Source organism: Heliconius melpomene, chromosome 1 (genome assembly GCF_056956725.1).
Source record: "Heliconius melpomene rosina isolate 202511_hmr_F chromosome 1, ASM5695672v1, whole genome shotgun sequence".
In the NCBI taxonomy this organism is placed as follows: domain Eukaryota; kingdom Metazoa; phylum Arthropoda; class Insecta; order Lepidoptera; family Nymphalidae; genus Heliconius; species Heliconius melpomene.
The window spans coordinates 12,195,317-12,218,984 of record NC_140389.1 but is presented as its reverse complement, the minus strand read 5'-3'; the positions used below and the strand labels follow the sequence as shown (position 1 = coordinate 12,218,984).

General features: G+C 33.2%; 2 protein-coding genes across 6 annotated transcripts; one reads left to right on the top strand and one right to left on the bottom strand.

Moving 5' to 3' along the window:
* Positions 1–1,680: 1,680 nt before the first annotated feature.
* Positions 1,681–12,300, bottom strand: Su(dx) (WW domain containing E3 ubiquitin protein ligase suppressor of deltex). Of its 5 annotated transcripts, none has more exons than XM_085186680.1 (14): positions 12,167–12,300; positions 11,896–11,964; positions 11,235–11,369; positions 10,622–10,909; positions 9,913–10,145; positions 8,855–9,063; positions 8,199–8,539; positions 6,980–7,188; positions 6,351–6,644; positions 5,317–5,817; positions 4,884–4,979; positions 4,226–4,378; positions 3,433–3,564; positions 1,681–2,082 (listed from the first exon to the last, which is right to left on the bottom strand). In XM_085186680.1, the coding sequence occupies exons 3-14, from the start codon at positions 11,302–11,304 to the stop codon at positions 1,945–1,947; spliced, it is 2,664 nt and encodes an 887-aa protein (XP_085042806.1). In that variant the 5' UTR covers positions 11,305–11,369; positions 11,896–11,964; positions 12,167–12,300; the 3' UTR covers positions 1,681–1,944. The 5 variants fall into 5 exon arrangements, with proteins under 5 accessions (XP_085042806.1, XP_085042835.1, XP_085042824.1 ...); XM_085186709.1 differs by having other exon boundaries at positions 11,896–11,960; positions 12,167–12,247; XM_085186698.1 differs by having other exon boundaries at positions 12,068–12,217.
* A 553-nt stretch (positions 12,301–12,853) lies between these two features.
* Positions 12,854–20,652, top strand: Kap3 (kinesin associated protein 3). The gene is made up of 11 exons (XM_085186667.1): positions 12,854–13,241; positions 13,427–13,665; positions 13,916–14,480; positions 14,564–14,664; positions 14,953–15,195; positions 16,839–17,013; positions 17,424–17,651; positions 18,161–18,279; positions 18,417–18,561; positions 19,177–19,249; positions 20,492–20,652. The coding sequence occupies exons 1-11, from the start codon at positions 13,085–13,087 to the stop codon at positions 20,601–20,603; spliced, it is 2,157 nt and encodes a 718-aa protein (XP_085042793.1). The 5' UTR covers positions 12,854–13,084; the 3' UTR covers positions 20,604–20,652.
* Positions 20,653–23,668: the final 3,016 nt, after the last annotated feature.

Sequence of the window (23,668 nt, the reverse complement as noted above, 5' to 3'; positions counted from 1 at the left end):
CGATAAATTAAAATCATAATTATTATTAACTAATAAGTTTTATAGATATCGTTCAATAATATTATTTAACTCCATAAATCCATAGATTTCTTTAACTTAATATAGTATATTCCATCAATCGCGACCTACAAAATAACCTTTTTTTGTTTACTTTATACAGGGTGAGTCATATTGAACTTTCCGATTTCAATAAGGTGTGTATTAAAAACAAAGCGACATGCAGTAAAAATTATTTTATTGTTTGAAAGCACATAACATGCAGTTTTAATTTAGTTGGTTTTAAAAATGATATCCTGTAAATGTCTACCTCCATTGACCACACACTGCTGAAGCCTTTCCCGGAAGTTGTCCATTACTCGTCGAGTCATATTCAGCGGAATAGCATTGATTTCTTCCGTGATTGCAGCCTTCAGTTCATCGATGGTTCGGGGACGATGCGTGTACACCTTTTCCTTCAGGTAACCCCAGAGAAAGAAATCGCAGGGGGTTAAATCAGGTGATCTCGGCGGCCACCCAACGTCACCTCGCAAAGAAATGAGATGACCGGGAAACATTTGTCGCAGGATTTCCATTGAACGCCTGGATGTATGGGCTGTAGCACCATCTTGTTGGAACCAGATGTTATCGTTGTCATGATTCTGCGTTAATTCCTCCAATTTCGGTTTCAGAAAAGTTTCAAGCATGTCGCAATACCGAGCAGAGGTAACTGTGACGACTTGACCATCTTCTTCAAAAAAATAGGGACCCCACACACCAAACTCTGCAATAGCGCACCACACTGTCACTCGAGGGCTGTGAAGTGGTCGTTCGTGTAGGTTTCGTGGGTTATTCTCAGCCCAGTATCGAAAATTCTGTTTGTTGACAGTTCCGGCGAGGTGAAAATGTGCCTCATCACTGAAGATCAAAACAGCAGTGCGGGGGATCTGCTGAATGTCGCGGCATAAGTTTGTTCGTGTGTCTAAGTCTCTAACTGTTAATTCTTGCACTACCTGAATCTTGTATGGGTGAAATTTAAGGTCTCTATGCAGTATTCTGCGGACACTACTGAAAGATAATCCTAGTGAAGCGGCATGTTTCCGAACAGAACGCCGAGGGGATTGTTGAATTGAAGCCCGCACTCTATCCACGTTTTCCGCTGACGTTGACGTCCTAATTCGGCCTTGTGGTCTTGTTTTTAATGCTGATGATGTTGCTCTAAAATTTGATACCCAATTTCTGATTGTTGGTCCAGTGGGAATGGGATCACGTCGACCAATAGCAAAATGTAAACGGAACGCACGCTGTGTTGTGATCACGGAGCCGCCATTTTTAATAAACTCTTCAACTACGAACGCACGATGTTGTCCCGACCAAGCCATTGCTCACACTAAAACTGCATGTCATGGCGCGTCTAATGACACCATCCCCACCCTTCTACTCCTTCCCTTCTTCGTGCAACGTCCTTCCAAAACCGGAAAGTTCAATATGACTCACCCTGTATCTCATGCTTTCGTGAATAGGATATAAATGTGATAAATAAAATGAGCTATCGCACATAATTTTAGGAACTTTGTCTATTGACCACGTTTTTGAACTTGTTGACTAGACTATTAGATTAATAACTTTTTTTTATTTGATTTACATAGTATAACAATTATCATTCCGAAAAATCATAACACTTGAAGGACTTCAATGAAACAATTATCATTTTACATAATTTTATTGAACGTTATAGACGAACTTTATAAATATAGTTAAAACAAAATATATCTTATATAATCGACATAATACGCTAATGATATCTACACAATAAAATAAATGTTTAAACAAATATTCATATTTTTGGTTGGTCTTTTCACCGCGGCACCTAATCCATAGAAATAATTCCAAGATGGGAGCATGGTGCATAAAGTTAAAGTGATAATAATTTACATTACTCTACTAGTGCTAATAGCAAAAACATCTTTACTCCTGACCAAAACCTTCAGTTTCTTCGATAGCATAGTTTAATTTTTCACATAATTGTTCGTAGCTCTTATAGGGCGGGAGGTCGAGTCGATTGAAGCACGTATGCGACCGGGGCAGCCAAGTGTCTTTGCCAACCTGTATTCATAAATATTAACCACATTATTGATTATAGTTGCTAAAAGCATAATTATGACAAAGAATTGCAAGTATAAGTGAATTGTAAATATATATATTATCAGTTATTTTATGTGTATATTCTATTCACAAAGGCATGAGATAAAAGTTATCTTTTACGTGTTTATACACGTCAAAAAAACTTTGTTAACATGTCACGGTTGATGGAGTTACTATATTAAGTATAAAAAATATTTATCTATGGATTTATGGACTTTATTATTTATGTAATATACTAAATTAATGACCGATAGCACTGTAAATAATATTATCTTATTATAGAAATAAAATACCAGTAGTGGGGAAAAAAATATTAACAAAATTTGTTTACACTACAATATCCAATTATTTTCATTAATGTACTCTGAAATATAGTAAAGGAACGGTAAAATAAATGCAAAACGTATGTCACGTTTGAATAGTTATGCATTAATTTTATTGTTGAATTGCATCAATTTGTACTATAGAAAAGTTATACATTTATTATATTATAAAGTATAAACACTGTGTTCAGTGACAAAAAACTAGTTTTATTATTCTGTCATTAATTAGGATCAAGTTATAAGTATTAATTAATAAAATTACAATTTAAATTTGCGGATGTCGATAAAATTATTTTTATAATTATATTTTAAAATTTTATAAAATTGAATATATATTTCTTAAAACGAAGTAATTATCTTAAAAGAAACGAATACAATTAATAAAATATAAAAATACATTAAATTATTCCAAGATTTCATATTCATTCCACCAAAGCCACTTTAAATTATTTTCTTTACTTTCAATAATAATTTTTAAATACTTGAAATGTAAAAACACCTAAAAGCCAACTTCTTCTCAAACTTGTGACATATTTTAATAGTATAACAATAAATTACATACTGTAATTATGATAAGATAATAAGTACATTTTATATAAAATTATTTTGTCATCCGTCAGATTATATTCGCCATTTTCAGTTATTTTCATAGAATTTCCGTCATTACTTTTGTTTTTATTAATAATAACTATACGCTTGGCAAAGGCTTGCATTGACCATGCGATAAAAGAAGAGCAAAAGATGCAAAAAAATATGCTAATATGGTGGACCATTTCGTCATTAATGTAGGTGTTAGTTCCCCAGAATCCTCCGAATTTAAATAAATAATTGAATAATATATATATTTAGTTTTATTATCCTCATAGTTAAGTACCTTTTAGTAAAATTTGTACATAAATAAATTAAATAGAAATAAAAAAATAACAACAAACACAATTTTGTTTTTTACATTTTGTCTCATGACAATTATTTTAAGAAAAAAACAAACCTTTTCTATACAAAATCTTTGAGGACCATTGGAGCCCATTAATTCAGCAAATCCGCCAACTGGCACTCGACATGTTCCTGTTACGAACTGCAATAGCCTCGCTCTCTTTTCATTGTCCATTTGTCGCACAAACTAAAAAAATAAGATATAATAAAAACCTATGAGAATAAGTTAACAATATTAATAGCATAATAATTATTTCTCCCCAAATAAAAGGAAATATTCATTATATTTCTGCTCGAGACCTTGTAATGGAGGATTAGAGAATTTTTGAAATTACAGATCACTTTGATAACAAACTGACAAGTATATATGTACGAGTGTTCCTTTTTTAAGATATTTTTTTTAGCGTCACATTGTACTCTGCATATAACAGGGTAGGCATAGGGAAAGTAGTGTTAAGACAAGTTGATGGGCCTAACTCCACGCCCGATATATTTTTTAAAAGAGCCATGAAATGATAAAAGCTCCAATCCCCAAAATGACAATCAAACTCACAACTGTCTTTTGTCTTACACAATCATCAGAGTGACTCATATTTTGATTATTTCTTCGGGAATAGGTCATGCGCAAAAGTTTAGAAAACCTTACTACAGAGCAGCCACAACTCATCGACTGTATTATACGCTCTAGAAATTAATTCATCATAGTTCCTAAGCCTAACAGGTTAAGTCTTTTAGCAAACAATAGAGATTTCGTTGTTATACTTTTCGCTTCTACCTAGTAAAAATTAAAGTTATTCCTGGTAACTTCATTAATAAATAAAGAATAACTTAAATATTCCATTACATACCTGCCAAAACCATACAACTTGTTTGCTGGTGCGCGTGTAGTGCCTGTATATGGTGTTGCGTTGCCAGTCGTCCACGTCCACCTCCTGCATACCGCACAACATCAGCTCCAGCTCGCGCTCGTCGAAGTACTTCAACCATTCTAGCGGCACCACCTGAAATTCAGAGGATGATATAATTTTACTAAAAAAGCAACTTTACGCTTATTCCCGTATAACAAGAAAAAGGTTGGCTTTGGACAAATGTATACTCGGCTAAAAAAACATTATTTTTATTATATGGATTTTAATAAAATTTTTAGTAAATCACATTAGAAAACGGTAAATCTAATGAACTTCATCATTTCTTCATATATATGTCCCAGAAACATATGAGTATACTTCAAAACTGCAGTGGTCCTTATTTTGTTTGTTGAGTAGTATATAAGAAAATTTTTAAATAAAAAAGTATTCCTATTATTTTTAAAGTTTACTATTATTATTACTAGAAATCAGGAGCGTGAATAACAGTTTAAATAGTTTTTTTCGTTATGTATCACCATAAAAAGTTATGAATGGTATTGTTTTGAAATGAACTTAACATTATAATTTAACAACAAATGTTATAAAAAATCACTTTTTAGATTAATTATAAAAATTAAGATAAAAAACTAATAATTACCTCATTAAAGCCATCAAGAAAAGCGTTTGTTTGTTCTTCAATTCCTCTAGTCATTCTCCATTGTGTAACTAATTGTAAATATTGCTCTTTGTTAGACTGAAAAAAAATAATTAAATACATAAATGTATTAGTATAGTATTTATCTCAAAAATTATGCAAAGGCGCTATCCATAATTTACGTCACACGAAATACATAATTTTTTGACCAATTGAACACATACATACTTGACAATGTTACTTTAGAAATTATTAAATTAATTAAACTATCAGTTCCAAAATTATGTCTGTTTATTATATTTTGAAATGTTACGAAATTTAAGATCACTGCCTACCCTATGTCACAATGTCACCCTTCGTCAACCTCCTCCTTCACGTTCAATGTGTGACGTAATTATGTTAATAGATTCTAAGTTTTGATCGTGTTCAAACTTACCTCAGTTACACGTTCCTTATCGCCCGCGGGCTTCAATTCATGGTGTATAACTTGTCCTAGAACTTCAAAATCTACACTAAACCACATTTCAAGACCGCATTCATCAATATTGTTGTCTTTGATCCATACTAGCGAATTATAAAATTCTGGGTCAATAGATTCTATATCTTTCATGGTTAATTTTTTATTCAACATTCTCTTATAAAAAGGCATAGTGAAACCAGAATAAATAAATCTGCCGTGGTACAGGGCCATGGCTATAAATCTTCCTATAAACTTAAAATATAACAAATGATCTGGGTTAACATAACTGGCTGGATTGATTTGAAGGCTGTAGTTGTTTTTATTAGCATACTCGAAGAGACAGTACATAGGATTTAGCACTTCATGCGACAGAAGGAAGAACCACTCGCGACTTACTCCTCCATAATCTAAGCCTTCTTCACCACGGAATATTATATACAACCTTCTTCGTAATTCATACGCAGGTAGCCTCATTATCTGTAAAAAATAAAGGATTTATTTGATTAAAAATAATTATCATACAAATGATATATTCAAAAAATTAATTGTGATGTATAAGATAACTTGTTATGAAATATAATTAGATATGTACACTGTTGAAAGATATGTTGTTCCCAAGGATTTAAAATTGAATACAATTTTTTAAAAAAAGGTGTAAGTGTTAACAAAAATAGAGAGCTTGTTAATCCTACACATGACTTTAATTTTTAATTATACTATTTTTTGGCTTTGATATCACATACATATATATATATATATGTATATGATTACTACTTTGATTTTAAAAAATATATTATCTTTAAAACCATAGCAATAGTAAACATATCGTAACATTAGTCCAACACGGGTGCATGAATTATTTTTATTTCCCTTATTTTCTCTGGTAATATGAAGCAGCAGCAGCATTCAGTTCAACCACTGAAAATTTAAAACAAAACAATTTCTCGACTTTAGGACGGAAAGTGATAATAAGGTTGTCTTTATCCGAGCCCCGTCCCTGTAGTACGCACTTGGTGATAAGAATCCTCAAAGAGCGTCTGCCGGGACAGCGTGATCTTGATGTGGCTGGGCAGCGCGTTGCTCTGGCACAGGTAGCGGAACTGCGACAGCTTCCAGCGAAAGGAGCGCTCGTAGGCGCGTGGCACGCCGTACGCGCCCTGCGGCCCTTTAGGCGCGCCCGGCCGCGGGTCCTGGAACGTGGTCGTGCGCGTATTGTGGTCCACGAAGTAGCGCGTGCCCTCTTCTGTGAAGCGGATCTCCCAACCCGGCGGCAGTGCCTCCTCTAGTGCGCTGATCTCTTGGCCCTGTCATTATATAACATATTCTGCATTGTAATACAGAGAGACTCATTCATGCCACCTTTACTTAATATTTGCTCATACATATCACCATATCACATCATTATCATCATATCACCAACGTAACATGTGACACATGACATATATGTGACGTACATCTACACATGTAATACTACACTACTACACAAATGATCCATAAAATTGAATTTAAATCTTAAGAACAAGAGGAACAAAACTATTTAAATAATTATAATTAAGCCAGTTAGTGTATAGTAAGTGTGGTGTAGTGTGTAATAGTTTTTACCCACTCTTATTCAAGAAAACACAGAAAAAAACAATACCTGCGTGCGCGGGTCCTCCCACTGTGTGGTGCGGTTCTTATGATTAACGTAGTAGACGCGTCCGTCGGGCTGCACGCGGCGCTCCCAGCCCGCCGGCAGCGCGCCCAGCGCCTCCTCGCCCGCGGTCGCGCCCGCACCCGCTCCCGAGCCCGCGCTCGCCGGCGACGCGGCCGACACGCTAGGAGCGCCACTGTTACCACTACCTGTGCCTGTAAATACACAAATATGAAAATATTAAATAATAAATTCCGTACAGTTAATCTGAGTAACTTTGGCAGGTACGAGCGAAATATACCACTACATCTAAAAATTTAAAGCACATTGCAAGAGCGTTTTGGTTTTATTAGTGCTCTCATAATACTTTTCACCTTTTCAAATGTTTTAATTAACTTAATTCTTCCAGTATTCTTCTAAAAAGAAATAAATTAAGCTAATTAAAAAAGTTTATTGTATAAGAGACAGGTTTTTAAGGATAAAGTGCAAAGGATCCCTGGCAGGGTTCTTTCAAGCAGCGTAGCATTCTTTCATATTTTCTCAATGTGTCCGAACTATCCGAGTATGTTCTAAGAAATATCTAAAAAAATACTAATCTAAAGTACCACCACTTTTTATAAGTGAAAAGTTATGCTGTTAGTTGTAATATGTATTTGATTTCCATTAACGAAATTATTACGGCTTGTTTATTTTCTTTTTAGTTTTATGCAGTTGGGGTTTTGGTTTTTTTAAATATTTTTTTATTGTATTCAGAAAATATTATTATAAAGTATCCATCATTTATCTATGAAGGATACTTTTGAAATTAATAAAGTTTGATAAATTAGTAAACTACAAAACAATTATTAGTTAAAATATTCAATCTTAATTATTATTTTACATTAATGATTAATCATTTCGATTCAGAGAAGAGCGAAAGAAAAGGATAAAATGTTATACAAATATATACATTAAATACAATAACGAAATTTGGAGTAAAATTTAATACGTGTGGGTTATTGTGTCAAAAATAATGTTATTGACAACAAAAATAGGATTGTTGGTGATAAAGCACACTTATCTGATATTTGTGTACAGAATACAGATAAAATTAATGAGTATCATAATGATAATTTTTGATATTAATAAAATCCTCAAAGTGCCATAGTGGAATAATATGAGACTGTAATCGCGATAGTTGTGGGTTCGATTTCTACTTGAAGTATATTTAACTGTTTTTTCCTACCGGCGGCATCGAGTTCTGCGGGGGCGGCGGCGGAGGCGGCTGCGTTGGGCGCCACGGGGTGCGGCGGGTGCGCAGGGTGCGTGTGGTGCGGCGGGTGCGGCGGCTGCGGCGGCGGGTACAGGAAGCGCTGGTTGCCCTGCGCGACCACGTGGCGGCGTTCGCCGCGCCAGTGCTGGAAGCGCGCCAGGCGCTCCGTGTCGGGCCGCTGCCACGTGGTGGTGCGCGTGTTGTGGTCCACGTAGTACACTCGCCCGCGCGCGTCGCGCCGCACCTCCCAGCCCGGCGGCAGCGGCTGCGGCCGCTCCCACGACGTCGACCGCGAGTTATGGTCCACGTAGTACCTGCATCATTTCATTGCCTTATTTTAAAGCTATTACTTATAAAAATGTACTATTTGTAGGTTACACCCACAGTGTTTGATGAATTACTCCTTAACTGTATGACTGTAGATTATTACATATGATTACAAGAAACTATTATATTAAACTAGCATTTATAGAAACATCTCTTCTTTTTATTATAAAATTTTACTTTAAATATATATATATTATTTCCGAGTACCACAATAAAAATTATCATCACATATAATATGTTTACCGTAGTGTATGAACTATTATTTCATACACTACACTCTTAAAGTATATTGTATTTCATACTTTCTCCCGTAAACATCAAATCGCATCGCCCAGCCGGGCGGCAGGGGTTCCTCAGCGGCCGCGGCGGAGGGGGGCGCAGGCACGGCAGCGGGGGGCGCGGGGCCAGGTGCGTGCGCAGCGTCATCCTGGCGCGACGTCCCGGCGCCGCTGTCTACCGCTGCCCGCTCGTTCGCGGTGCCGTTGCTCAGCGGCGGTGGACCTGGCGGTGGCTATACAATTTTTTTCTTGTTACTATTAGCAATCTGATTACTATTACACGGTCATCGTCTTGGCACAGCATTTGACTGTAATCGCGACAGTTCAATTGATAGTATCGAACCTTAAATAATAAATATATAAAGATAGAACTTCAATAATAAATATATAAATCTTAATTTGTGTTAAATAATAACTCTCGAAGGTGTGTTGATCAATGTCAGATATCAAGACAATACAACCAAAGTAATAAAAATATTATTATTATTGCAGTATTGTAATAATAATAATCATTACAAAATATATAAAAGTTATTCCTGATAAATTAATAAAAAATAAAATAAAGTTCACACTCGCCGCGCATTACCTCAACACCAAAATGAAGAAATGAAAATATAAATTTTAAATATTAAATATTTCGTCGCATCGAGTGGGGATGGAACCCACAACCAGTAGCATTTACAGTCTCATTTTGTACCCGCGCGCCACTACTGGCCTCAATATTTAATAATAAATATTTGTTAATAATACATAGAAAAAGTAGCATTTACAGTCTCATTTTGTACCCGCGCGCCACTACTGGCCTCAATATTTAATAATAAATATTTGTTAATAATACATAGAAAAAATTTAAGTCCAAACCAATCAGAACTATGCACTATCTTAAATATTTCTGAATATATTCTGAGGATATTATTGTATACCTACAATTTAACGCAGCACAAAAGAAAAAATGTAAATAAGAAATAGTGTTGTTGTACTTATCACACTAATACATAATTATATGTTATGTGCTGAACAAATCTCATCACAAGTATAATGAAATTTAATAAATGAAGAACCTGAATGTTACAACTACTTACTCGTAATGTTCGGGGGTGTACCAAAGACCTGAGTGTTTCAGAATTATTTCGTAATCTAATTCTGGCTCGAATACCGTCATTAAGTGTACTAGTTGGTTCATTTATGACTTCATGTGACTGAGCTAGAACTGCAGGATCTATTCTTAAACCATCCAATAACAATATTAATTCGGCTGATTTTGTTTCTGTATCTGAGCTTGAAGAATTATCTTGTGATACTGTTTTCATCATATCTAAAAGTAATGTATATGTTTTTAATATCAGCTTTTCATGAAAATAAAAGGTTAAGTAAAGAATTTATTACAAACTTTAGATAGAATTCAAAATTTGAATAGCAAACAATAAGAAGTTCAAATTTAATAAATTCAGGAGCAGCTTCTAATCTTGCAATATATTTTTTTAAATATGTAAGATATCAATCTGTTTACATTTCTATATATACTGAATACAAATATCTCCAATAATGTCATCACGCATATGGGTCACACACAACATATGGGTCTAGTTAAGCTTTACAATATTGAATATATTTTTTTAACTATTAATAATATAATCGGTTGATGAGAGATGTTATAAAAGATGTTATAAAACTAAACATAAATCAATTAATACTTCTGCCAACAATATAAATAAAATAACATTATTATAACATATTTTATGTTATGCTTTATTGAACTTGAATTAAGGAAAAGGATCTTTCATACATTACCTAAGTTCAATTCTACATTTTCACACTTTCCATTGAAGTATAAAAGAAGTTGTAGGAAGTTTACTTTTTTTTCACCAATAATATTGTCCTTCCTAAAGCTATGGTGGTCAGCCAGGCGGAATAATAATTGTGATAAAGGAGTCACTAAAATTGTAAATTCTTCTTTCCATTTTGGATGAAGTGTATTTTTTAGAACTTCCGTTCTTCTATAAATTTTGTCATCTACTATAACTTGTAAATATGGATTCGGTTTGAACAGTCCAGAGTTACGTATATTGGCTGATTCAACTGTAATGTTAAAGTTATGATATAGTATAATTGCCTTTACTTATTATTGTAATTTGTAAAAATAATATCATATTATTATTTATCTTATGTTTGTAAAATGTGCTGTTCACGGAGTGGCATGTCATCATGCAATTACTTGAATGGAACATCTTATAAAAATTATTGTTAGCATGCATTGTAAAAACAAAGTAGGCAGAGGAGAAAAGAGAAACTAGGATTAAAGATAAATAATGATCTAGTGCCATAATAAGAACATAACCTAATACCATAAAAAAATATTTACTACAAACTTACTTAAACATTCATATTCATTGTATATAAATACCTGTCAAACTCAGCTGATGATATGCTGATAGAGAGATCGGAGCAGTTAGTGTTGGAATGGTTTCAGTCATAGTGATAGATTATTTCATATTATGTTTTGAAACAAAATTTCCACATTATTAAATATATCACATATCTAAAACAGAAATATTCCTCAATATAATTCTCACTTCTCCAATACATTTAATACTGTAAGAACATCTTATACACAGTTTAAGTTTTATGTTATCTGTTTATGATGAAGAAATGATTTACTGCATAATACATTCTTATCTTGTGATAAGCATTTGAGTAAAATCATTTATAAGTCATTATTATATAAAGTATTGATATGGTAATAATACATTTAAATTTAAAATTAATATCAAGTTAGATTATATATACAGATTATTTCAGTGAAATAAATATACAAATAATTTATATTGTAATTTTTTAAAATATCAGAGGGTATAACATTCCATATTTTATAAAATTGATCGTTAACACTAATATCTGGAAATAAGACGTACTAGACATACGAATAAATAATATTAGATCTGCTTACAAATAAAAAAAAGGTACTAATTTACTTAATACATTCTGAGATGTTGTAATTCTTGTCTATGCATTTGTAAGTTACATATTGATGTTATTGATATAAATTAATTTGATTAGCCTATTACCAATTTATAATCATGTCGAATCCAGCGAATTCTTCAGATTGTCACTATCGTTCTCTCTTATCACACTGTCTGAAAGGAAATGGACTTAAAATTTTACTTGTCACACAATGGTCAATATTATCAACACAATCAACTTTCGAGTGCAAAATTTCCATGTAGTTATATTTCTTACATATATAACGCTTAATTAAATATTTCTAAAAACTTATAATCTTCTAATTTTGTAAACAAAAATAATACTAAGATTAATTAGTCACAAGTTACTTATTACCACAGACACTTTTAAACAACTTGCTAGCACCAACAAAACCACAGAACACATTTACTCAAACTGAACAAAACAGACTAATTGGTATAATATAGACCACACAACCAATATAGAAGAATAATATACTACAGATTAAATAACACACATAACATTAACAAATTATTAATTACGGTACTATTTCGAAAAAAAAGTGCAACCATGCATAGAGGATTGGACTGTGGAGGTCGACGGTGAAGATTGTAATTGTAGTATTATTTTGGTAATATTTACCAATTAAATAAATCTCAAATTAAAAAATATATAAGAAGAGAACAAGACTTCTGTTGTTTTATTTCGTGAAAATAAATCAGTGTTACCTAATTTGGCCTGAATTATGAAAACAAGTTATTCATGATTGAATGTATAAATTATATAATAAATGTATTGGCAGTTGGTGATAGCCAGATTTAGTAAATAGTTTAGTAGTTAAGTATTGATAGTAATATTATGTGTGTGGCTAGCCATACACAATATTATTGATAACACGTACTTTATTGACAATATTATTGTACATGTGTGGCCAGGCTAAGAAGCTGAGCTGGATAGTGGATACATTGGACATTGCCATTATCAAATGTGTTCTTACGACAATAATTTAATTTCAATGTACCCAATAAAATATTATTTTTTCTCCGTTGTGGTTGTGAGTGTGACAACTGACAACACTGGTTGTCATGTCAATCATAATTTGCAATCACAACATTCGTTTTCGTTCGCATACAAGGTCAATAAAATTAAGAATAAAGTAGCGTTTTTTACTTTAATATCAATAATTCATTATAATTCCTTAGTCCTTACTTTTAAGGACTTACTCTTTTTCTTTACTCAAACGTTGTTGATGTTTTTTTCTGTGTAATTCTAAATTTTCCAATAAAATCGAAAATGAGCCCTGTTGAAAGTGTTCCTGTTGCAATTTTAGACCACATTGATGATTATATCGAGTTACTGTATGACGATATTCCCGAGAAGATTAAAGGATCAGCACTCATTTTGCAACTTGCTAGGAATCCAGATAATTTGATAGAATTAGCTAGAAATGGTAAGTATATTCTGCTTTTCTCACTTTTTATGTTCTCAAGAAAACAATTGTCCACAATACATTATATCCCACTTTAAATAAATAAATTTTATATAATTTAGGTTCATTAATCTTCATTAGTTCAGATAAGTCTAAATTTGATAGATCTGTTACTCATATTTTTACTCTATATTTTAATATTTTAGAAGCTCTCTTGAGTGCCCTCTCAAGAGTTTTAAGAGAAGAATGGAAACGAAGTATTGAATTAAGTACAAATATTGTTTATACATTTTTCTGCTTTTCAACTTATATTGAGTTCCACTCTGTTATCATACAGTATAAAATAGGTTCTCTATGCATGGATGTCATTGATTATGAGCTTAAACGTTATGACCAGTGGAAAGAAAAAGTTGAAGGAAAGAAACAAGTGCTTACTCCTGAGAAAGTAAGTGAATAGCTTATTTATTTATTGTTTTTATCAATTATTACACAACGAAAAAGAAAATGAACAGCAAACACTTAGAACTATATTTACAATCATACTTACAATAAACACTGCACACAAAAAAATAATAAAGTAATGATTTGCTTGTAAGTGCCTATTAATTAAATGCTATGATTATTCTTTTGTTGAAATCTGTATTTTTTTTGTTAATTATAATATTTTTCATATAAAATTACAAAGTGTTTTACAGAATGAATTACCAAAGAGTCGCATTCCAGAGCCAAAACGGAGGCCAAAATCAGGGACTTGGGCTGTTGCTGATGTTAATATACAAAAAACCCGTTCAATTGTCTCTAGTTATCACGAAGATCTATGTAATGCTTCAGATGATGTGCTATCCAAAAATGATGAGGAACAAATGAAAAGAAAACTGAAAACATTGTCAAAAAGACAAGAGCAACTATTAAGAGTGGCTTTTTATATGCTTCTCAATATAGCTGATAATATTAAAGTTGAAGAGAAAATGCATAAAAAAGACATAGTTGGCTTACTAATTGGAGCATTAGAAAGACATTCAAATATTGATCTTCTTATATTGATTGTATCTTTTCTACAAAAGCTATCAATTTTTGTTGAAAATAAAAATGCTATGGCTTCTAAAGGAATCATTGAGAAACTAGCCCCTTTGCTAGATTCACCCAATGCAGATTTAGTGAATGTTACTTTAAAATTACTGTTTAATTTGACATTTGATACCAAATTACGAAATAAAATGATAAAGCTAAATCTTCTCCCAAAATTTATTCAATTTACAAGTGAGTAGAAAATTTACAAATAATATTGTATAATTTCACAAAAATTCAGAAGAATTAAGCATACTTATGACTCAATTTTGCAGGTGATGATAAACACATTAACTTGGCAATGAAAATTTTATACCATCTGAGTATGGATGACCGTGTAAAGTTAATGTTCACTCAATCAGATTGTGTCAAATTGGTGAGAACATACTTTATTTTATTTATTAATATATTTTTTAAGAACTGATTTATAAGCAAGCTGCCGAACATAACAAAAAGTAAAATAACTATCAAATTACATATTATCATTTGCATTTGTTTTTATTACTACAATGAACACTACTGACTAGTATAGAATGGATAACATACAGTTGCAAAAATACACAGTTATGTAACACTGTTAGTAAATGTGACCAGGAGTGAAAGCAGCCTCACTGTGTCTGTCACTGCCGATGCTGACTTATATAAATTATAAAATGTATTGCAGCTAACGGACATGCTGCTTCTGAACGTGAACAGCGGCGCGAGCAGCCCCAGCGCGCCGGGGACCACCGACGTGCTGTTGGCGCTGTGCGTGAGTGTGGCGTGGTGCGCGCGCGCCGCCGCGCAGATGGCGGCGGAGGGCCGCCTGCGCGAGCTGCTGGCGCGCGCCTTCCGTCACCGCAACCACCTGCTTATGAAACTAGTGCGCAACCTGTCGTTACACGACCAGAACAAGCCCTTGTTTGTGGTAAGTCTGTCATACATATGATACATTCATGAGAAATACCTTTATTTTATAAATTGGTCACGCTGTATCCCACACGCAACAGAGTAGGCAGAGGGAACCTAGTGTTAAGACACTCCGTTCCCCAATTTCTGCCGATGACGAATTTCTCAATTACAAAATATCAACATATCATTTAAGTATTTTCTTGTTATTAGCAAATTTGTTAATATACCTCTTGATTCATTATAACTTGCTAAAGTAAAAGAACTGTATTTATTCGTTTTCGAGTCTCTCACATCGGCCGACGGAAAAGAATGTTGGGTTTTAGCTAAAGTAGCTAATATTGAGCACTGAACGGCAAAAGAGAAACGGCGTCATCGTGACCACTGGCCTCGTGCCGCGTCCACTCTGCTCAGGTGCCCCTCTTGCTGATAGCCGCCAACCGCCGCCAGCGCCAGAAGATGTGAAAGGCTCGAATGAATGGGTTTAACCTAACAAAATAACATAATATGCCATTAAACGTTATTATTTTATTAGAATCTTGCTAGATTTGTTTTTAAGTGGTGTATAATTACTTAATTTATATAATTATTATACATTTAAATTAATAAAGACACATATTCTACTTTGCAGTAACAACACCGTGAGGATAGTTATTTTTAACCGACTTCTGTAAGAAAAGGAGGTTATCAATTCGACTGTATTTTTTTTTTTTTCTTTTTTTTTTTTATGTTTGTTACCTCATAACTTTTGACTGGGTGAACCGATTTTGATATTTTTTTTTTATTTGAAAGGTGAAGCTTCCCGAATGGTCCCATTTTTTTTGGTCCATGTCTTACAATGGTATCCATGAGAAAATAACATAAGTCTTAAATTTGCATTAGGTATGTGCGCGACTAATAGCCGAATAACTCAATGTTGCGCCAACCGATTTTGATGATTCTTTTTTTATTTGAAAGGATACATTTCAAGGATAATTTGGTGAAAGTTTGGTTAGGTTCCGATTATGGAATCCGTTGAAAATTGAGAAAGTTTGTTTTTTTTTCGTAAAAAATTGATTATACTGTAATAGTTACAAGCAAAAACTTTTTAAATTGATGTCAGAAGTGAGATTCCTGATCGTTACATTTCTTTTCAACCAACCTCAAAAAAGAGGATATTCTCATTTTCAACCAACTTCAAAAAAGGGAGATTCCCAATTCGCCCGAATACTTTTTATGTATGTTCTTGTCAATATACCAAAATGTTACTTTGCACAAAAATAATACCTAATTAAATGAAGTTTTACATGGGACAACCACTACCACTCGTTGAGAACCACTACCACCACCATCACCACTCGTTTAAGAAGCATCATTTTAAGATCTACATCACTTAAAATCGTAAAATAAATTAATTTTTAACAAAAACAAAAACCGACTTCTAACAACGAACTAAAAAGTGAAAAATAATTTTACAAAGATTTTATAATTTTGAAGTCGGTGCCAAGTAAAACAAACAGGCTTAGTAATTAGATATTGTAGTAAGGTTGTTGTAGCAGTAGTTTGACACCGACTTCAAAATTATAAAATCTTTGTAAAATTATTTTTCACTTTTTAGTTCGTTGTTAGAAGTCGGTTTTTGTTTTTGTTAAAAATTAATTTATAGCTTATTTTTTAATTTAGGAGTTTGTGGGCGACATTGCCGGTGCCGCCACAAACGACGAGGCTCCAGAGGAGTTTGTCATTGAATGTATGGGGACACTCAGTAACATTCTCAGTGTTAACAATAACATCGACGTATACGCTGTAGTCGAACGATACAATCTAATACCATGCTTGTTAAAAATTCTGGATCCAGGTAAGCATGGGGCTGTTTATAAATAAGATCACATTAATTTTATGTTTTTTATCCCCTTATCTACATACTATGACGTCGCATATCTTGTAATGTTTCACCAAGAAATTATTAAATTAAAACAGCAGTTCCAGAATTATACTTATATATGGTTCATTAAACATATTTTATGTGCTTCAAAGGTTGTCTGGTAGACATTTCTTAAACTAATAAGACCGCTTTTTACGTGTTTTTCTTTTTTGTTTATGTTTTACATATTTATTTGTTTTGTGTGTGCAATAAAGAATACTCTATTTTATTCTATTCTATTCTGTATATGAAATGTTGTCATAAAACTACACAAGCAATTTCACGCTTAATATGTAATTTACACATGGGCTCTTTATTTTGCTAAGGTGTTCGTTCTATGACAGGCAATCAGCGTTCGGCGCCGCTGGTGCTGGAGGCAGTGGTGGCGGCGGGGGTGGCTGGAGCGGACGCGCGCGCGGCCGCAGCGTTAGCTACGGCGGGCGGCGGAGGCGCGCTGGTGGGTGCGCTGCGGGACCGCCAGGCCGACGACGACCACGTGCTGCACACCGTCTTCGCTTTCCGCCAGATGCTGGCGCATGCGGCCGCCGCCGACTGCCTCGTCAACACCACTGGCACGTGTCGGAGTAACCTGGGATGCTTAGATACTTTCATTTCTTAGTTATTTCCATTTCACCATGCGGGTGAAGACGCATGTAAAAGCTAGTATAAAAATAATCTTATGCTTTACGAGTAATCCAAAGTTACCAATAAAATTAAAACCAAATCAATTCAGCTTCACGCTGTATCCCGCACACAGCAGTGTAGGCAGAAGGAACCTAGTATTAGACACTCCGTTCCCCATATTTGCGCAGAATTGTGGAGGAATGAATTGATGAGTGGCAGAACTCAAGGTCGCGCTTTACCTCGAAACCAGAGCGAAGAAATGGAAACATAAATTAAATAAATATTTCATCTCCTCAAGTGGGGATCGAAACTACAACCAGTCGGTTTTACAGTAACACAATGTGCCCCTGCGACACAAATGGCTGGCGAAAATTAATTATTATTAATTTATTATTAAATATATATTAATAGTAATTACTATTTTAATCGTTTTTAATAGTTTAATCTTTATATTTAGAGGCTCCAGCATACCTTATTGATCTCATGCAAGACAAAAACGTTGAAATAAGAAAAATGTGTGACTCTTGCTTGGATATTATTTCACAAATGCCAAATGAGTGGGCAGCTCGAATAAAGGTAAGCGATAAATAAAAAATATATATTTAGAAATATACAATAGCATTTTAAAACTTATAAAATTTTATAATCAGAATTTTTTGCATATTCTTTTTTTATTGTGTGCAATAATACATATGAATAAATATCCTATTCAGCTGGAGCGTTTCCGTTGCCACAACGGGCAGTGGCTGTCGGTGGTGGAGACGCTGGGCGAGGGCGGCGGCGCGGGGGACGCGGCCGACGACCTCCCGCCGTATCTGTCCGCCGAGTACTTGACCTCGCACCGTCTTACTACATCTGGTAAAACAAAACAATTGGTTATTTTCCTATACAACGACCCCTTAATTCTCAAACCAGCTAACTATGCGTGAACTGTACAAGAGACACCGAAAGTGTTGTTATCTTTTTCATACCATATATTAATGACAAAAAAACTATTTACACAAAATGTTCTCTAAAAAAGTATTTTTTTAATCAGTGGTCCGCAAAAAAAAATGTGTTTTTGGCGTCTCTTACAAATAGAGTTAGCTGGTATGCAAATTAAGGTATCACAATGTACAATTGAGATAGTTTAGGGAATACATGCAAATAGAAAATGTTCGTTTTTGTTATTCAAATAAGAAAAGTTATTTTAAAATGTTCCTTTTAGTTATCCAAATAATCAAAGTTTTAGAATTTTTTGAATATGCGAAACAACGTTCTTGTTTTGTCAGTACATTTATTTATAAGACCACATATCTTGGCTGTGACAACTGGTTTTTTCGATTTTTTTATAATAATTATGAATACATTGAATAATTAATTTTAAATCACATATAAAGTTATAAACTGAACTACATTTTTGTTTCTTGACTACTACATTTTCGTTTATCAACAATAAAAATTAAATACAGTTACCTTAAATTATCTTTACAGATTCCCAAATATCACTTAACGACGACTCGGACAGTCTTTCTGGCGAAGTGGATTTTAATCGAGCTAATAGCAGGTATAGAACATTATATATTAGTTAATAATAACATGAATAAAGATTAATATCTGTCCGATATTTAATTTAGTTTGTGGGCATACGGGTACGCGACCCCGTATCCTCGTGCCGCCGTTGTTACATCTTCATCCAGTCCGTAAGAGTAATGTGTTTCCTCTTCTCCTCCTCCTTTGTTATACCTATCCGAAAAATAAGGTAAAGAGTGTCTTGATACTAGGTTCTCAGATTCCTTTTGCCTACCCTACTATGTGCGGCATACGGCATGAAGTTAAAAAAAAGATTATATTATGTCTCCTCTGCCTATCTAGCATGAAGCTAAAGAAATCATAACATTACAATACATTGAGCCCAAACATAATACTTGTGTTGTAAATTGATATTATATTATTCATATTTGTAGTTAAGATTGCTAGATGCATGATGATTGCTTATATGAAATATTGAAATTGTTCTGTGAGAGAGATAATAAGGAGTCATTTGTTTGGGAGCTATGATGCCACAGCATACATACAATTTCACGAGTAGTCTAACTTATAACTCTCCTATCTATCTGACGGGGCTAAAATAACGTAAAAAGTCCAACAATGTTGAGGATAAGGATTTAATTTTAAATAATACAAGCGGCCCGCCCACGGTTACACCCGCGTGAACTATGTTATTATTAATTTCTGTCTCTATGACTACGTCCTAGTGACGTCCACCCAAAATTTGAGATTCCTAGCATTTGTAGTAACGAAGTTTCATACAAACTTTCAACCCCAAAAACAACCCCTTAGAAGTCGAATATTGCAAATTCCCATCTTAGCGAGCACCTACGTCCTATAAGTAACTCCTATGCAAAATTTGAGATTCCTAGCACATGTAGTTTCTGAGATTTCGTGATGAGTGAGTGACCTTTCGATTTTATATATATACTTAGATTATGCAAACCTCAACTTACGCCCCGCGGACTGTACGCTAATGTATACAAAAATCTTATTAAGTTATTTTACTGTCTTTAAATAAAATCAATGCCATAAGTCAAATTGGATCGTTATTTTGCTATTCCGCTATATTGTAATTAAATTAATATAATTGTAATTAAATATAGTCTATATTATATGGTATATATATATAAATATATATTGTAATTAAATAAATAATACTAGAGAATTTAATATATATAGACTTAACTATGTATTATTAGTTTCAAGCCACACTTTTTTCTTAATAATATTAAAAGATTTAAATATGTCTTTACAGAAATACGCAAGATGGGCAAAGTGACGAGTTACTAGGATTGTCAGACTCATTATCTGGAAAAACTTTAGATGACGACGCACAATTTTCTAAAAACATGAATGTGTTTGCTTAATTTATACTTACATTTACTTATTTATAATAATACTTGTATTGATTTATTATGGCTGTTATTTTGTATTTTTTAAAATACAGATTAATTTTATTAAAAGATAATCTAAATTATTCTAATATAACATACTTATTAATAAAGTCAAAGTCAAAATCAAAATATCTTTATTCCATAAAAATGCTTAACATTCACTTGGACATGTCATAAAAGATAAAAAAAAATGGAAAACAAAATAACCAAAAAAAATGTGCAATTTTGACTTGAAAAAAGCCCGTTCAAATGGTTGAGCTCATGAGAAGATACAGGCAAAGAAACTCATGGCCACTCTTTTTAAATGCCAACATTTGTTATAAATCACAATTAACAATTTTAACTTAGAAATAGAGCAACTCATTTCCAAACATCTTTATCGCGAACATAATCTTTAACAGAGTAATAAGCTTTTTGGCAGAGCCTGTGCTTTACCACTTTTTTAAATTTGTTCAGTGATAAATTAACCACGTCGTTTGGAAGTTTGTTATAAAAGTGTATACTTTGACCTACGAATGAGTGAGACACTTTATGGAGCCTAGAGAAGGGCACAGCAAGCTTATTTTTATTTCTTAAATTATATTGATGGAGGTCACTGTTTTTATTAAATTTATTAATATTCTTATGCACATATACTAAGTTGTCGTAAATATATTGGGAGTGTAGTGTGAGGATGTTAAAGTCTTTAAATTTATTCCTTAGTGACTCCCGTGGACCCATTTTATAGACTGCTCGGACAGCCCGTTTTTGGAGCACAAAAATGGTATCTATGTCAGCGGCACTACCCCAAAGTAATAGGCCGTAAGACATAATGCTATGAAAATAGCTGAAGTATACTAAACGCGCGGTGTCAACATCGGTCAGTTGACGAATCTTGCGGATAGCATACGCTGCCGAACTAAGTCTACCAGATAAAGTTTCTATATGCGGACCCCATTGTAACTTAGCATCTAATGTTATACCTAAGAAAACAGTTTCATTAACTACTTTAAGTTCCTTATTGTTCATCAAAACCCTGGTTTCTACTTGTTGAACATTCTTAGTAAAGAACCTGATACATTTAGTTTTACTACTATTTAAAAGCAAGTTATTGGCACTAAACCAGTGCAATATCCTAGAAAGAGCATTGTTTACATCGTCAATTTCCAATTGCTGTCTATTAACCTTAAAAACTAAAGATGTATCATCTGCAAACAACACCATTTCACAGATATCTCTCATAAGGTGAGGTAAGTCATTAATGTACAAAAGGAACAAAAACGGACCCAGAATAGAGCCTTGTGGCACCCCCAATGCTACAGGTGACCCGTGTGATAGTTTCCCGTTGACATTTACCTTTTGAATCCTATCACTTAAATAAGAAGTGAGAAGATCCAAAGCAATACCTCTTATACCATAGTGGTGTAGCTTCCTGATAAGAGTTTTATGCTGCACACAATCAAATGCTTTGGATAAGTCACAAAACACCCCAAAGGCATCACGTGACTCCTCCCAAGCCGCGAATACACTCTCTAATAATTTGACCCCAGCATCAGATGTTGACCTTCCACGAGTGAAACCAAATTGACCTGTGTGCAGTAATTTATTTTTATTAAAATAAGTAAGAAGCTGACTGAGTATCAGCTTTTCAAAAATTTTACTAAACGTAGGTAGTACTGAAATCGGTCTGAAATTTGTGGGGTCTTGCGTACTACCTGATTTAAACAATGGAGTTATTTTACTATATTTCATCAAATCAGGAAACACTCCACAATCAATACATCTATTAAAAATTGTAACTAAATCAGGAATCAAAATATCAATTAAAGAATTTATGATATTAACTGAGACACCCCACAAGTCGGCTGTCTTTTTCATACTAATTGATTTGAAAGCTACACTAATGTCTGAATAATTTACATGACGGAAAACGAAACCATTATAAAATTCGGGAACATTGTCTTTAATTAACGATTCTGCAATAGTGGTGGAAGAACCTAAATCGTTTGTTAGACTGACTGGGAAAGTAGAGAAAAACTTTTCAAATGCAATGGGCACTTAGAAATCGGAATCAACAATGTGACCGTCAATACTAAGTTTAAAATTAGAATCTTTCACCCTAGTTCTCCCAGTCTCGGCATTAACAACCTTCCAAGTGGCTTCAATTTTATTATTACTATTTCTGATTTTTGTTTTAATAAATAAAGATTTAGCAATTTTGCAAACTCTTTTGAAAATTTTAGAGTAAGATTTTAAGTACTCTTTAAACTCTTCACCACTATTAAACTGTTTTTCATAATATAACATATACAGTGTCTCCCTACTCTTATAAATACCTGCTGTGGCCCAGTCTCCAAAGATAGGACTATCAGTAATTGTAATCTCTTTGGGAGTAAATATTGAATGAAATTTATTAATAAAAGAGTAAAAAAAAGAATTGTACAAAGAATTGGGAGGTAAAGTTATATCTAAAACTAGTAAATTAGTTAGTAAACTAACTCTCATACGTTCCAAACGACTAGCTAATAAAAGTATTATATGCGGTATACAGCGTCAAGCTGAAAAAAGTATAGTTATTTCAAACTAAATCCTAGTGTTTTATTTAAGAAAATTATACTAAAAAGTTCCTTCATAAGAAGCTAATGGTTTGTCTTCATAAATATAAAAGGACATATACTTACATGTATGTTATTTGAAATATTTCCAAGTCACTAACAAATAATATTTATATAATATATTTATTCTCAAATTAGTTATATTATAAAAAATATAGTATATTTTATAATATATTATATTTTTTGTTATGTATGTACGGTACCATTTCCAACTTCAAATAAATCAATAAATACAATATTTATAATGTATTATGCAATTGTCATTCACTGCAATCATTAGTTCTTGTAATTAAGTGCTTTATGAAAATGTATCTAGTGCAAATAAAGTTTTTCCTCAACTATATATTTTTATTTTACTATATTAGTTATGAGATGCTTCTAACAACTGGTAAAGTTTAATTATATAATTTATTTATATTCAATTTATTTGTAGCATCTTAATTT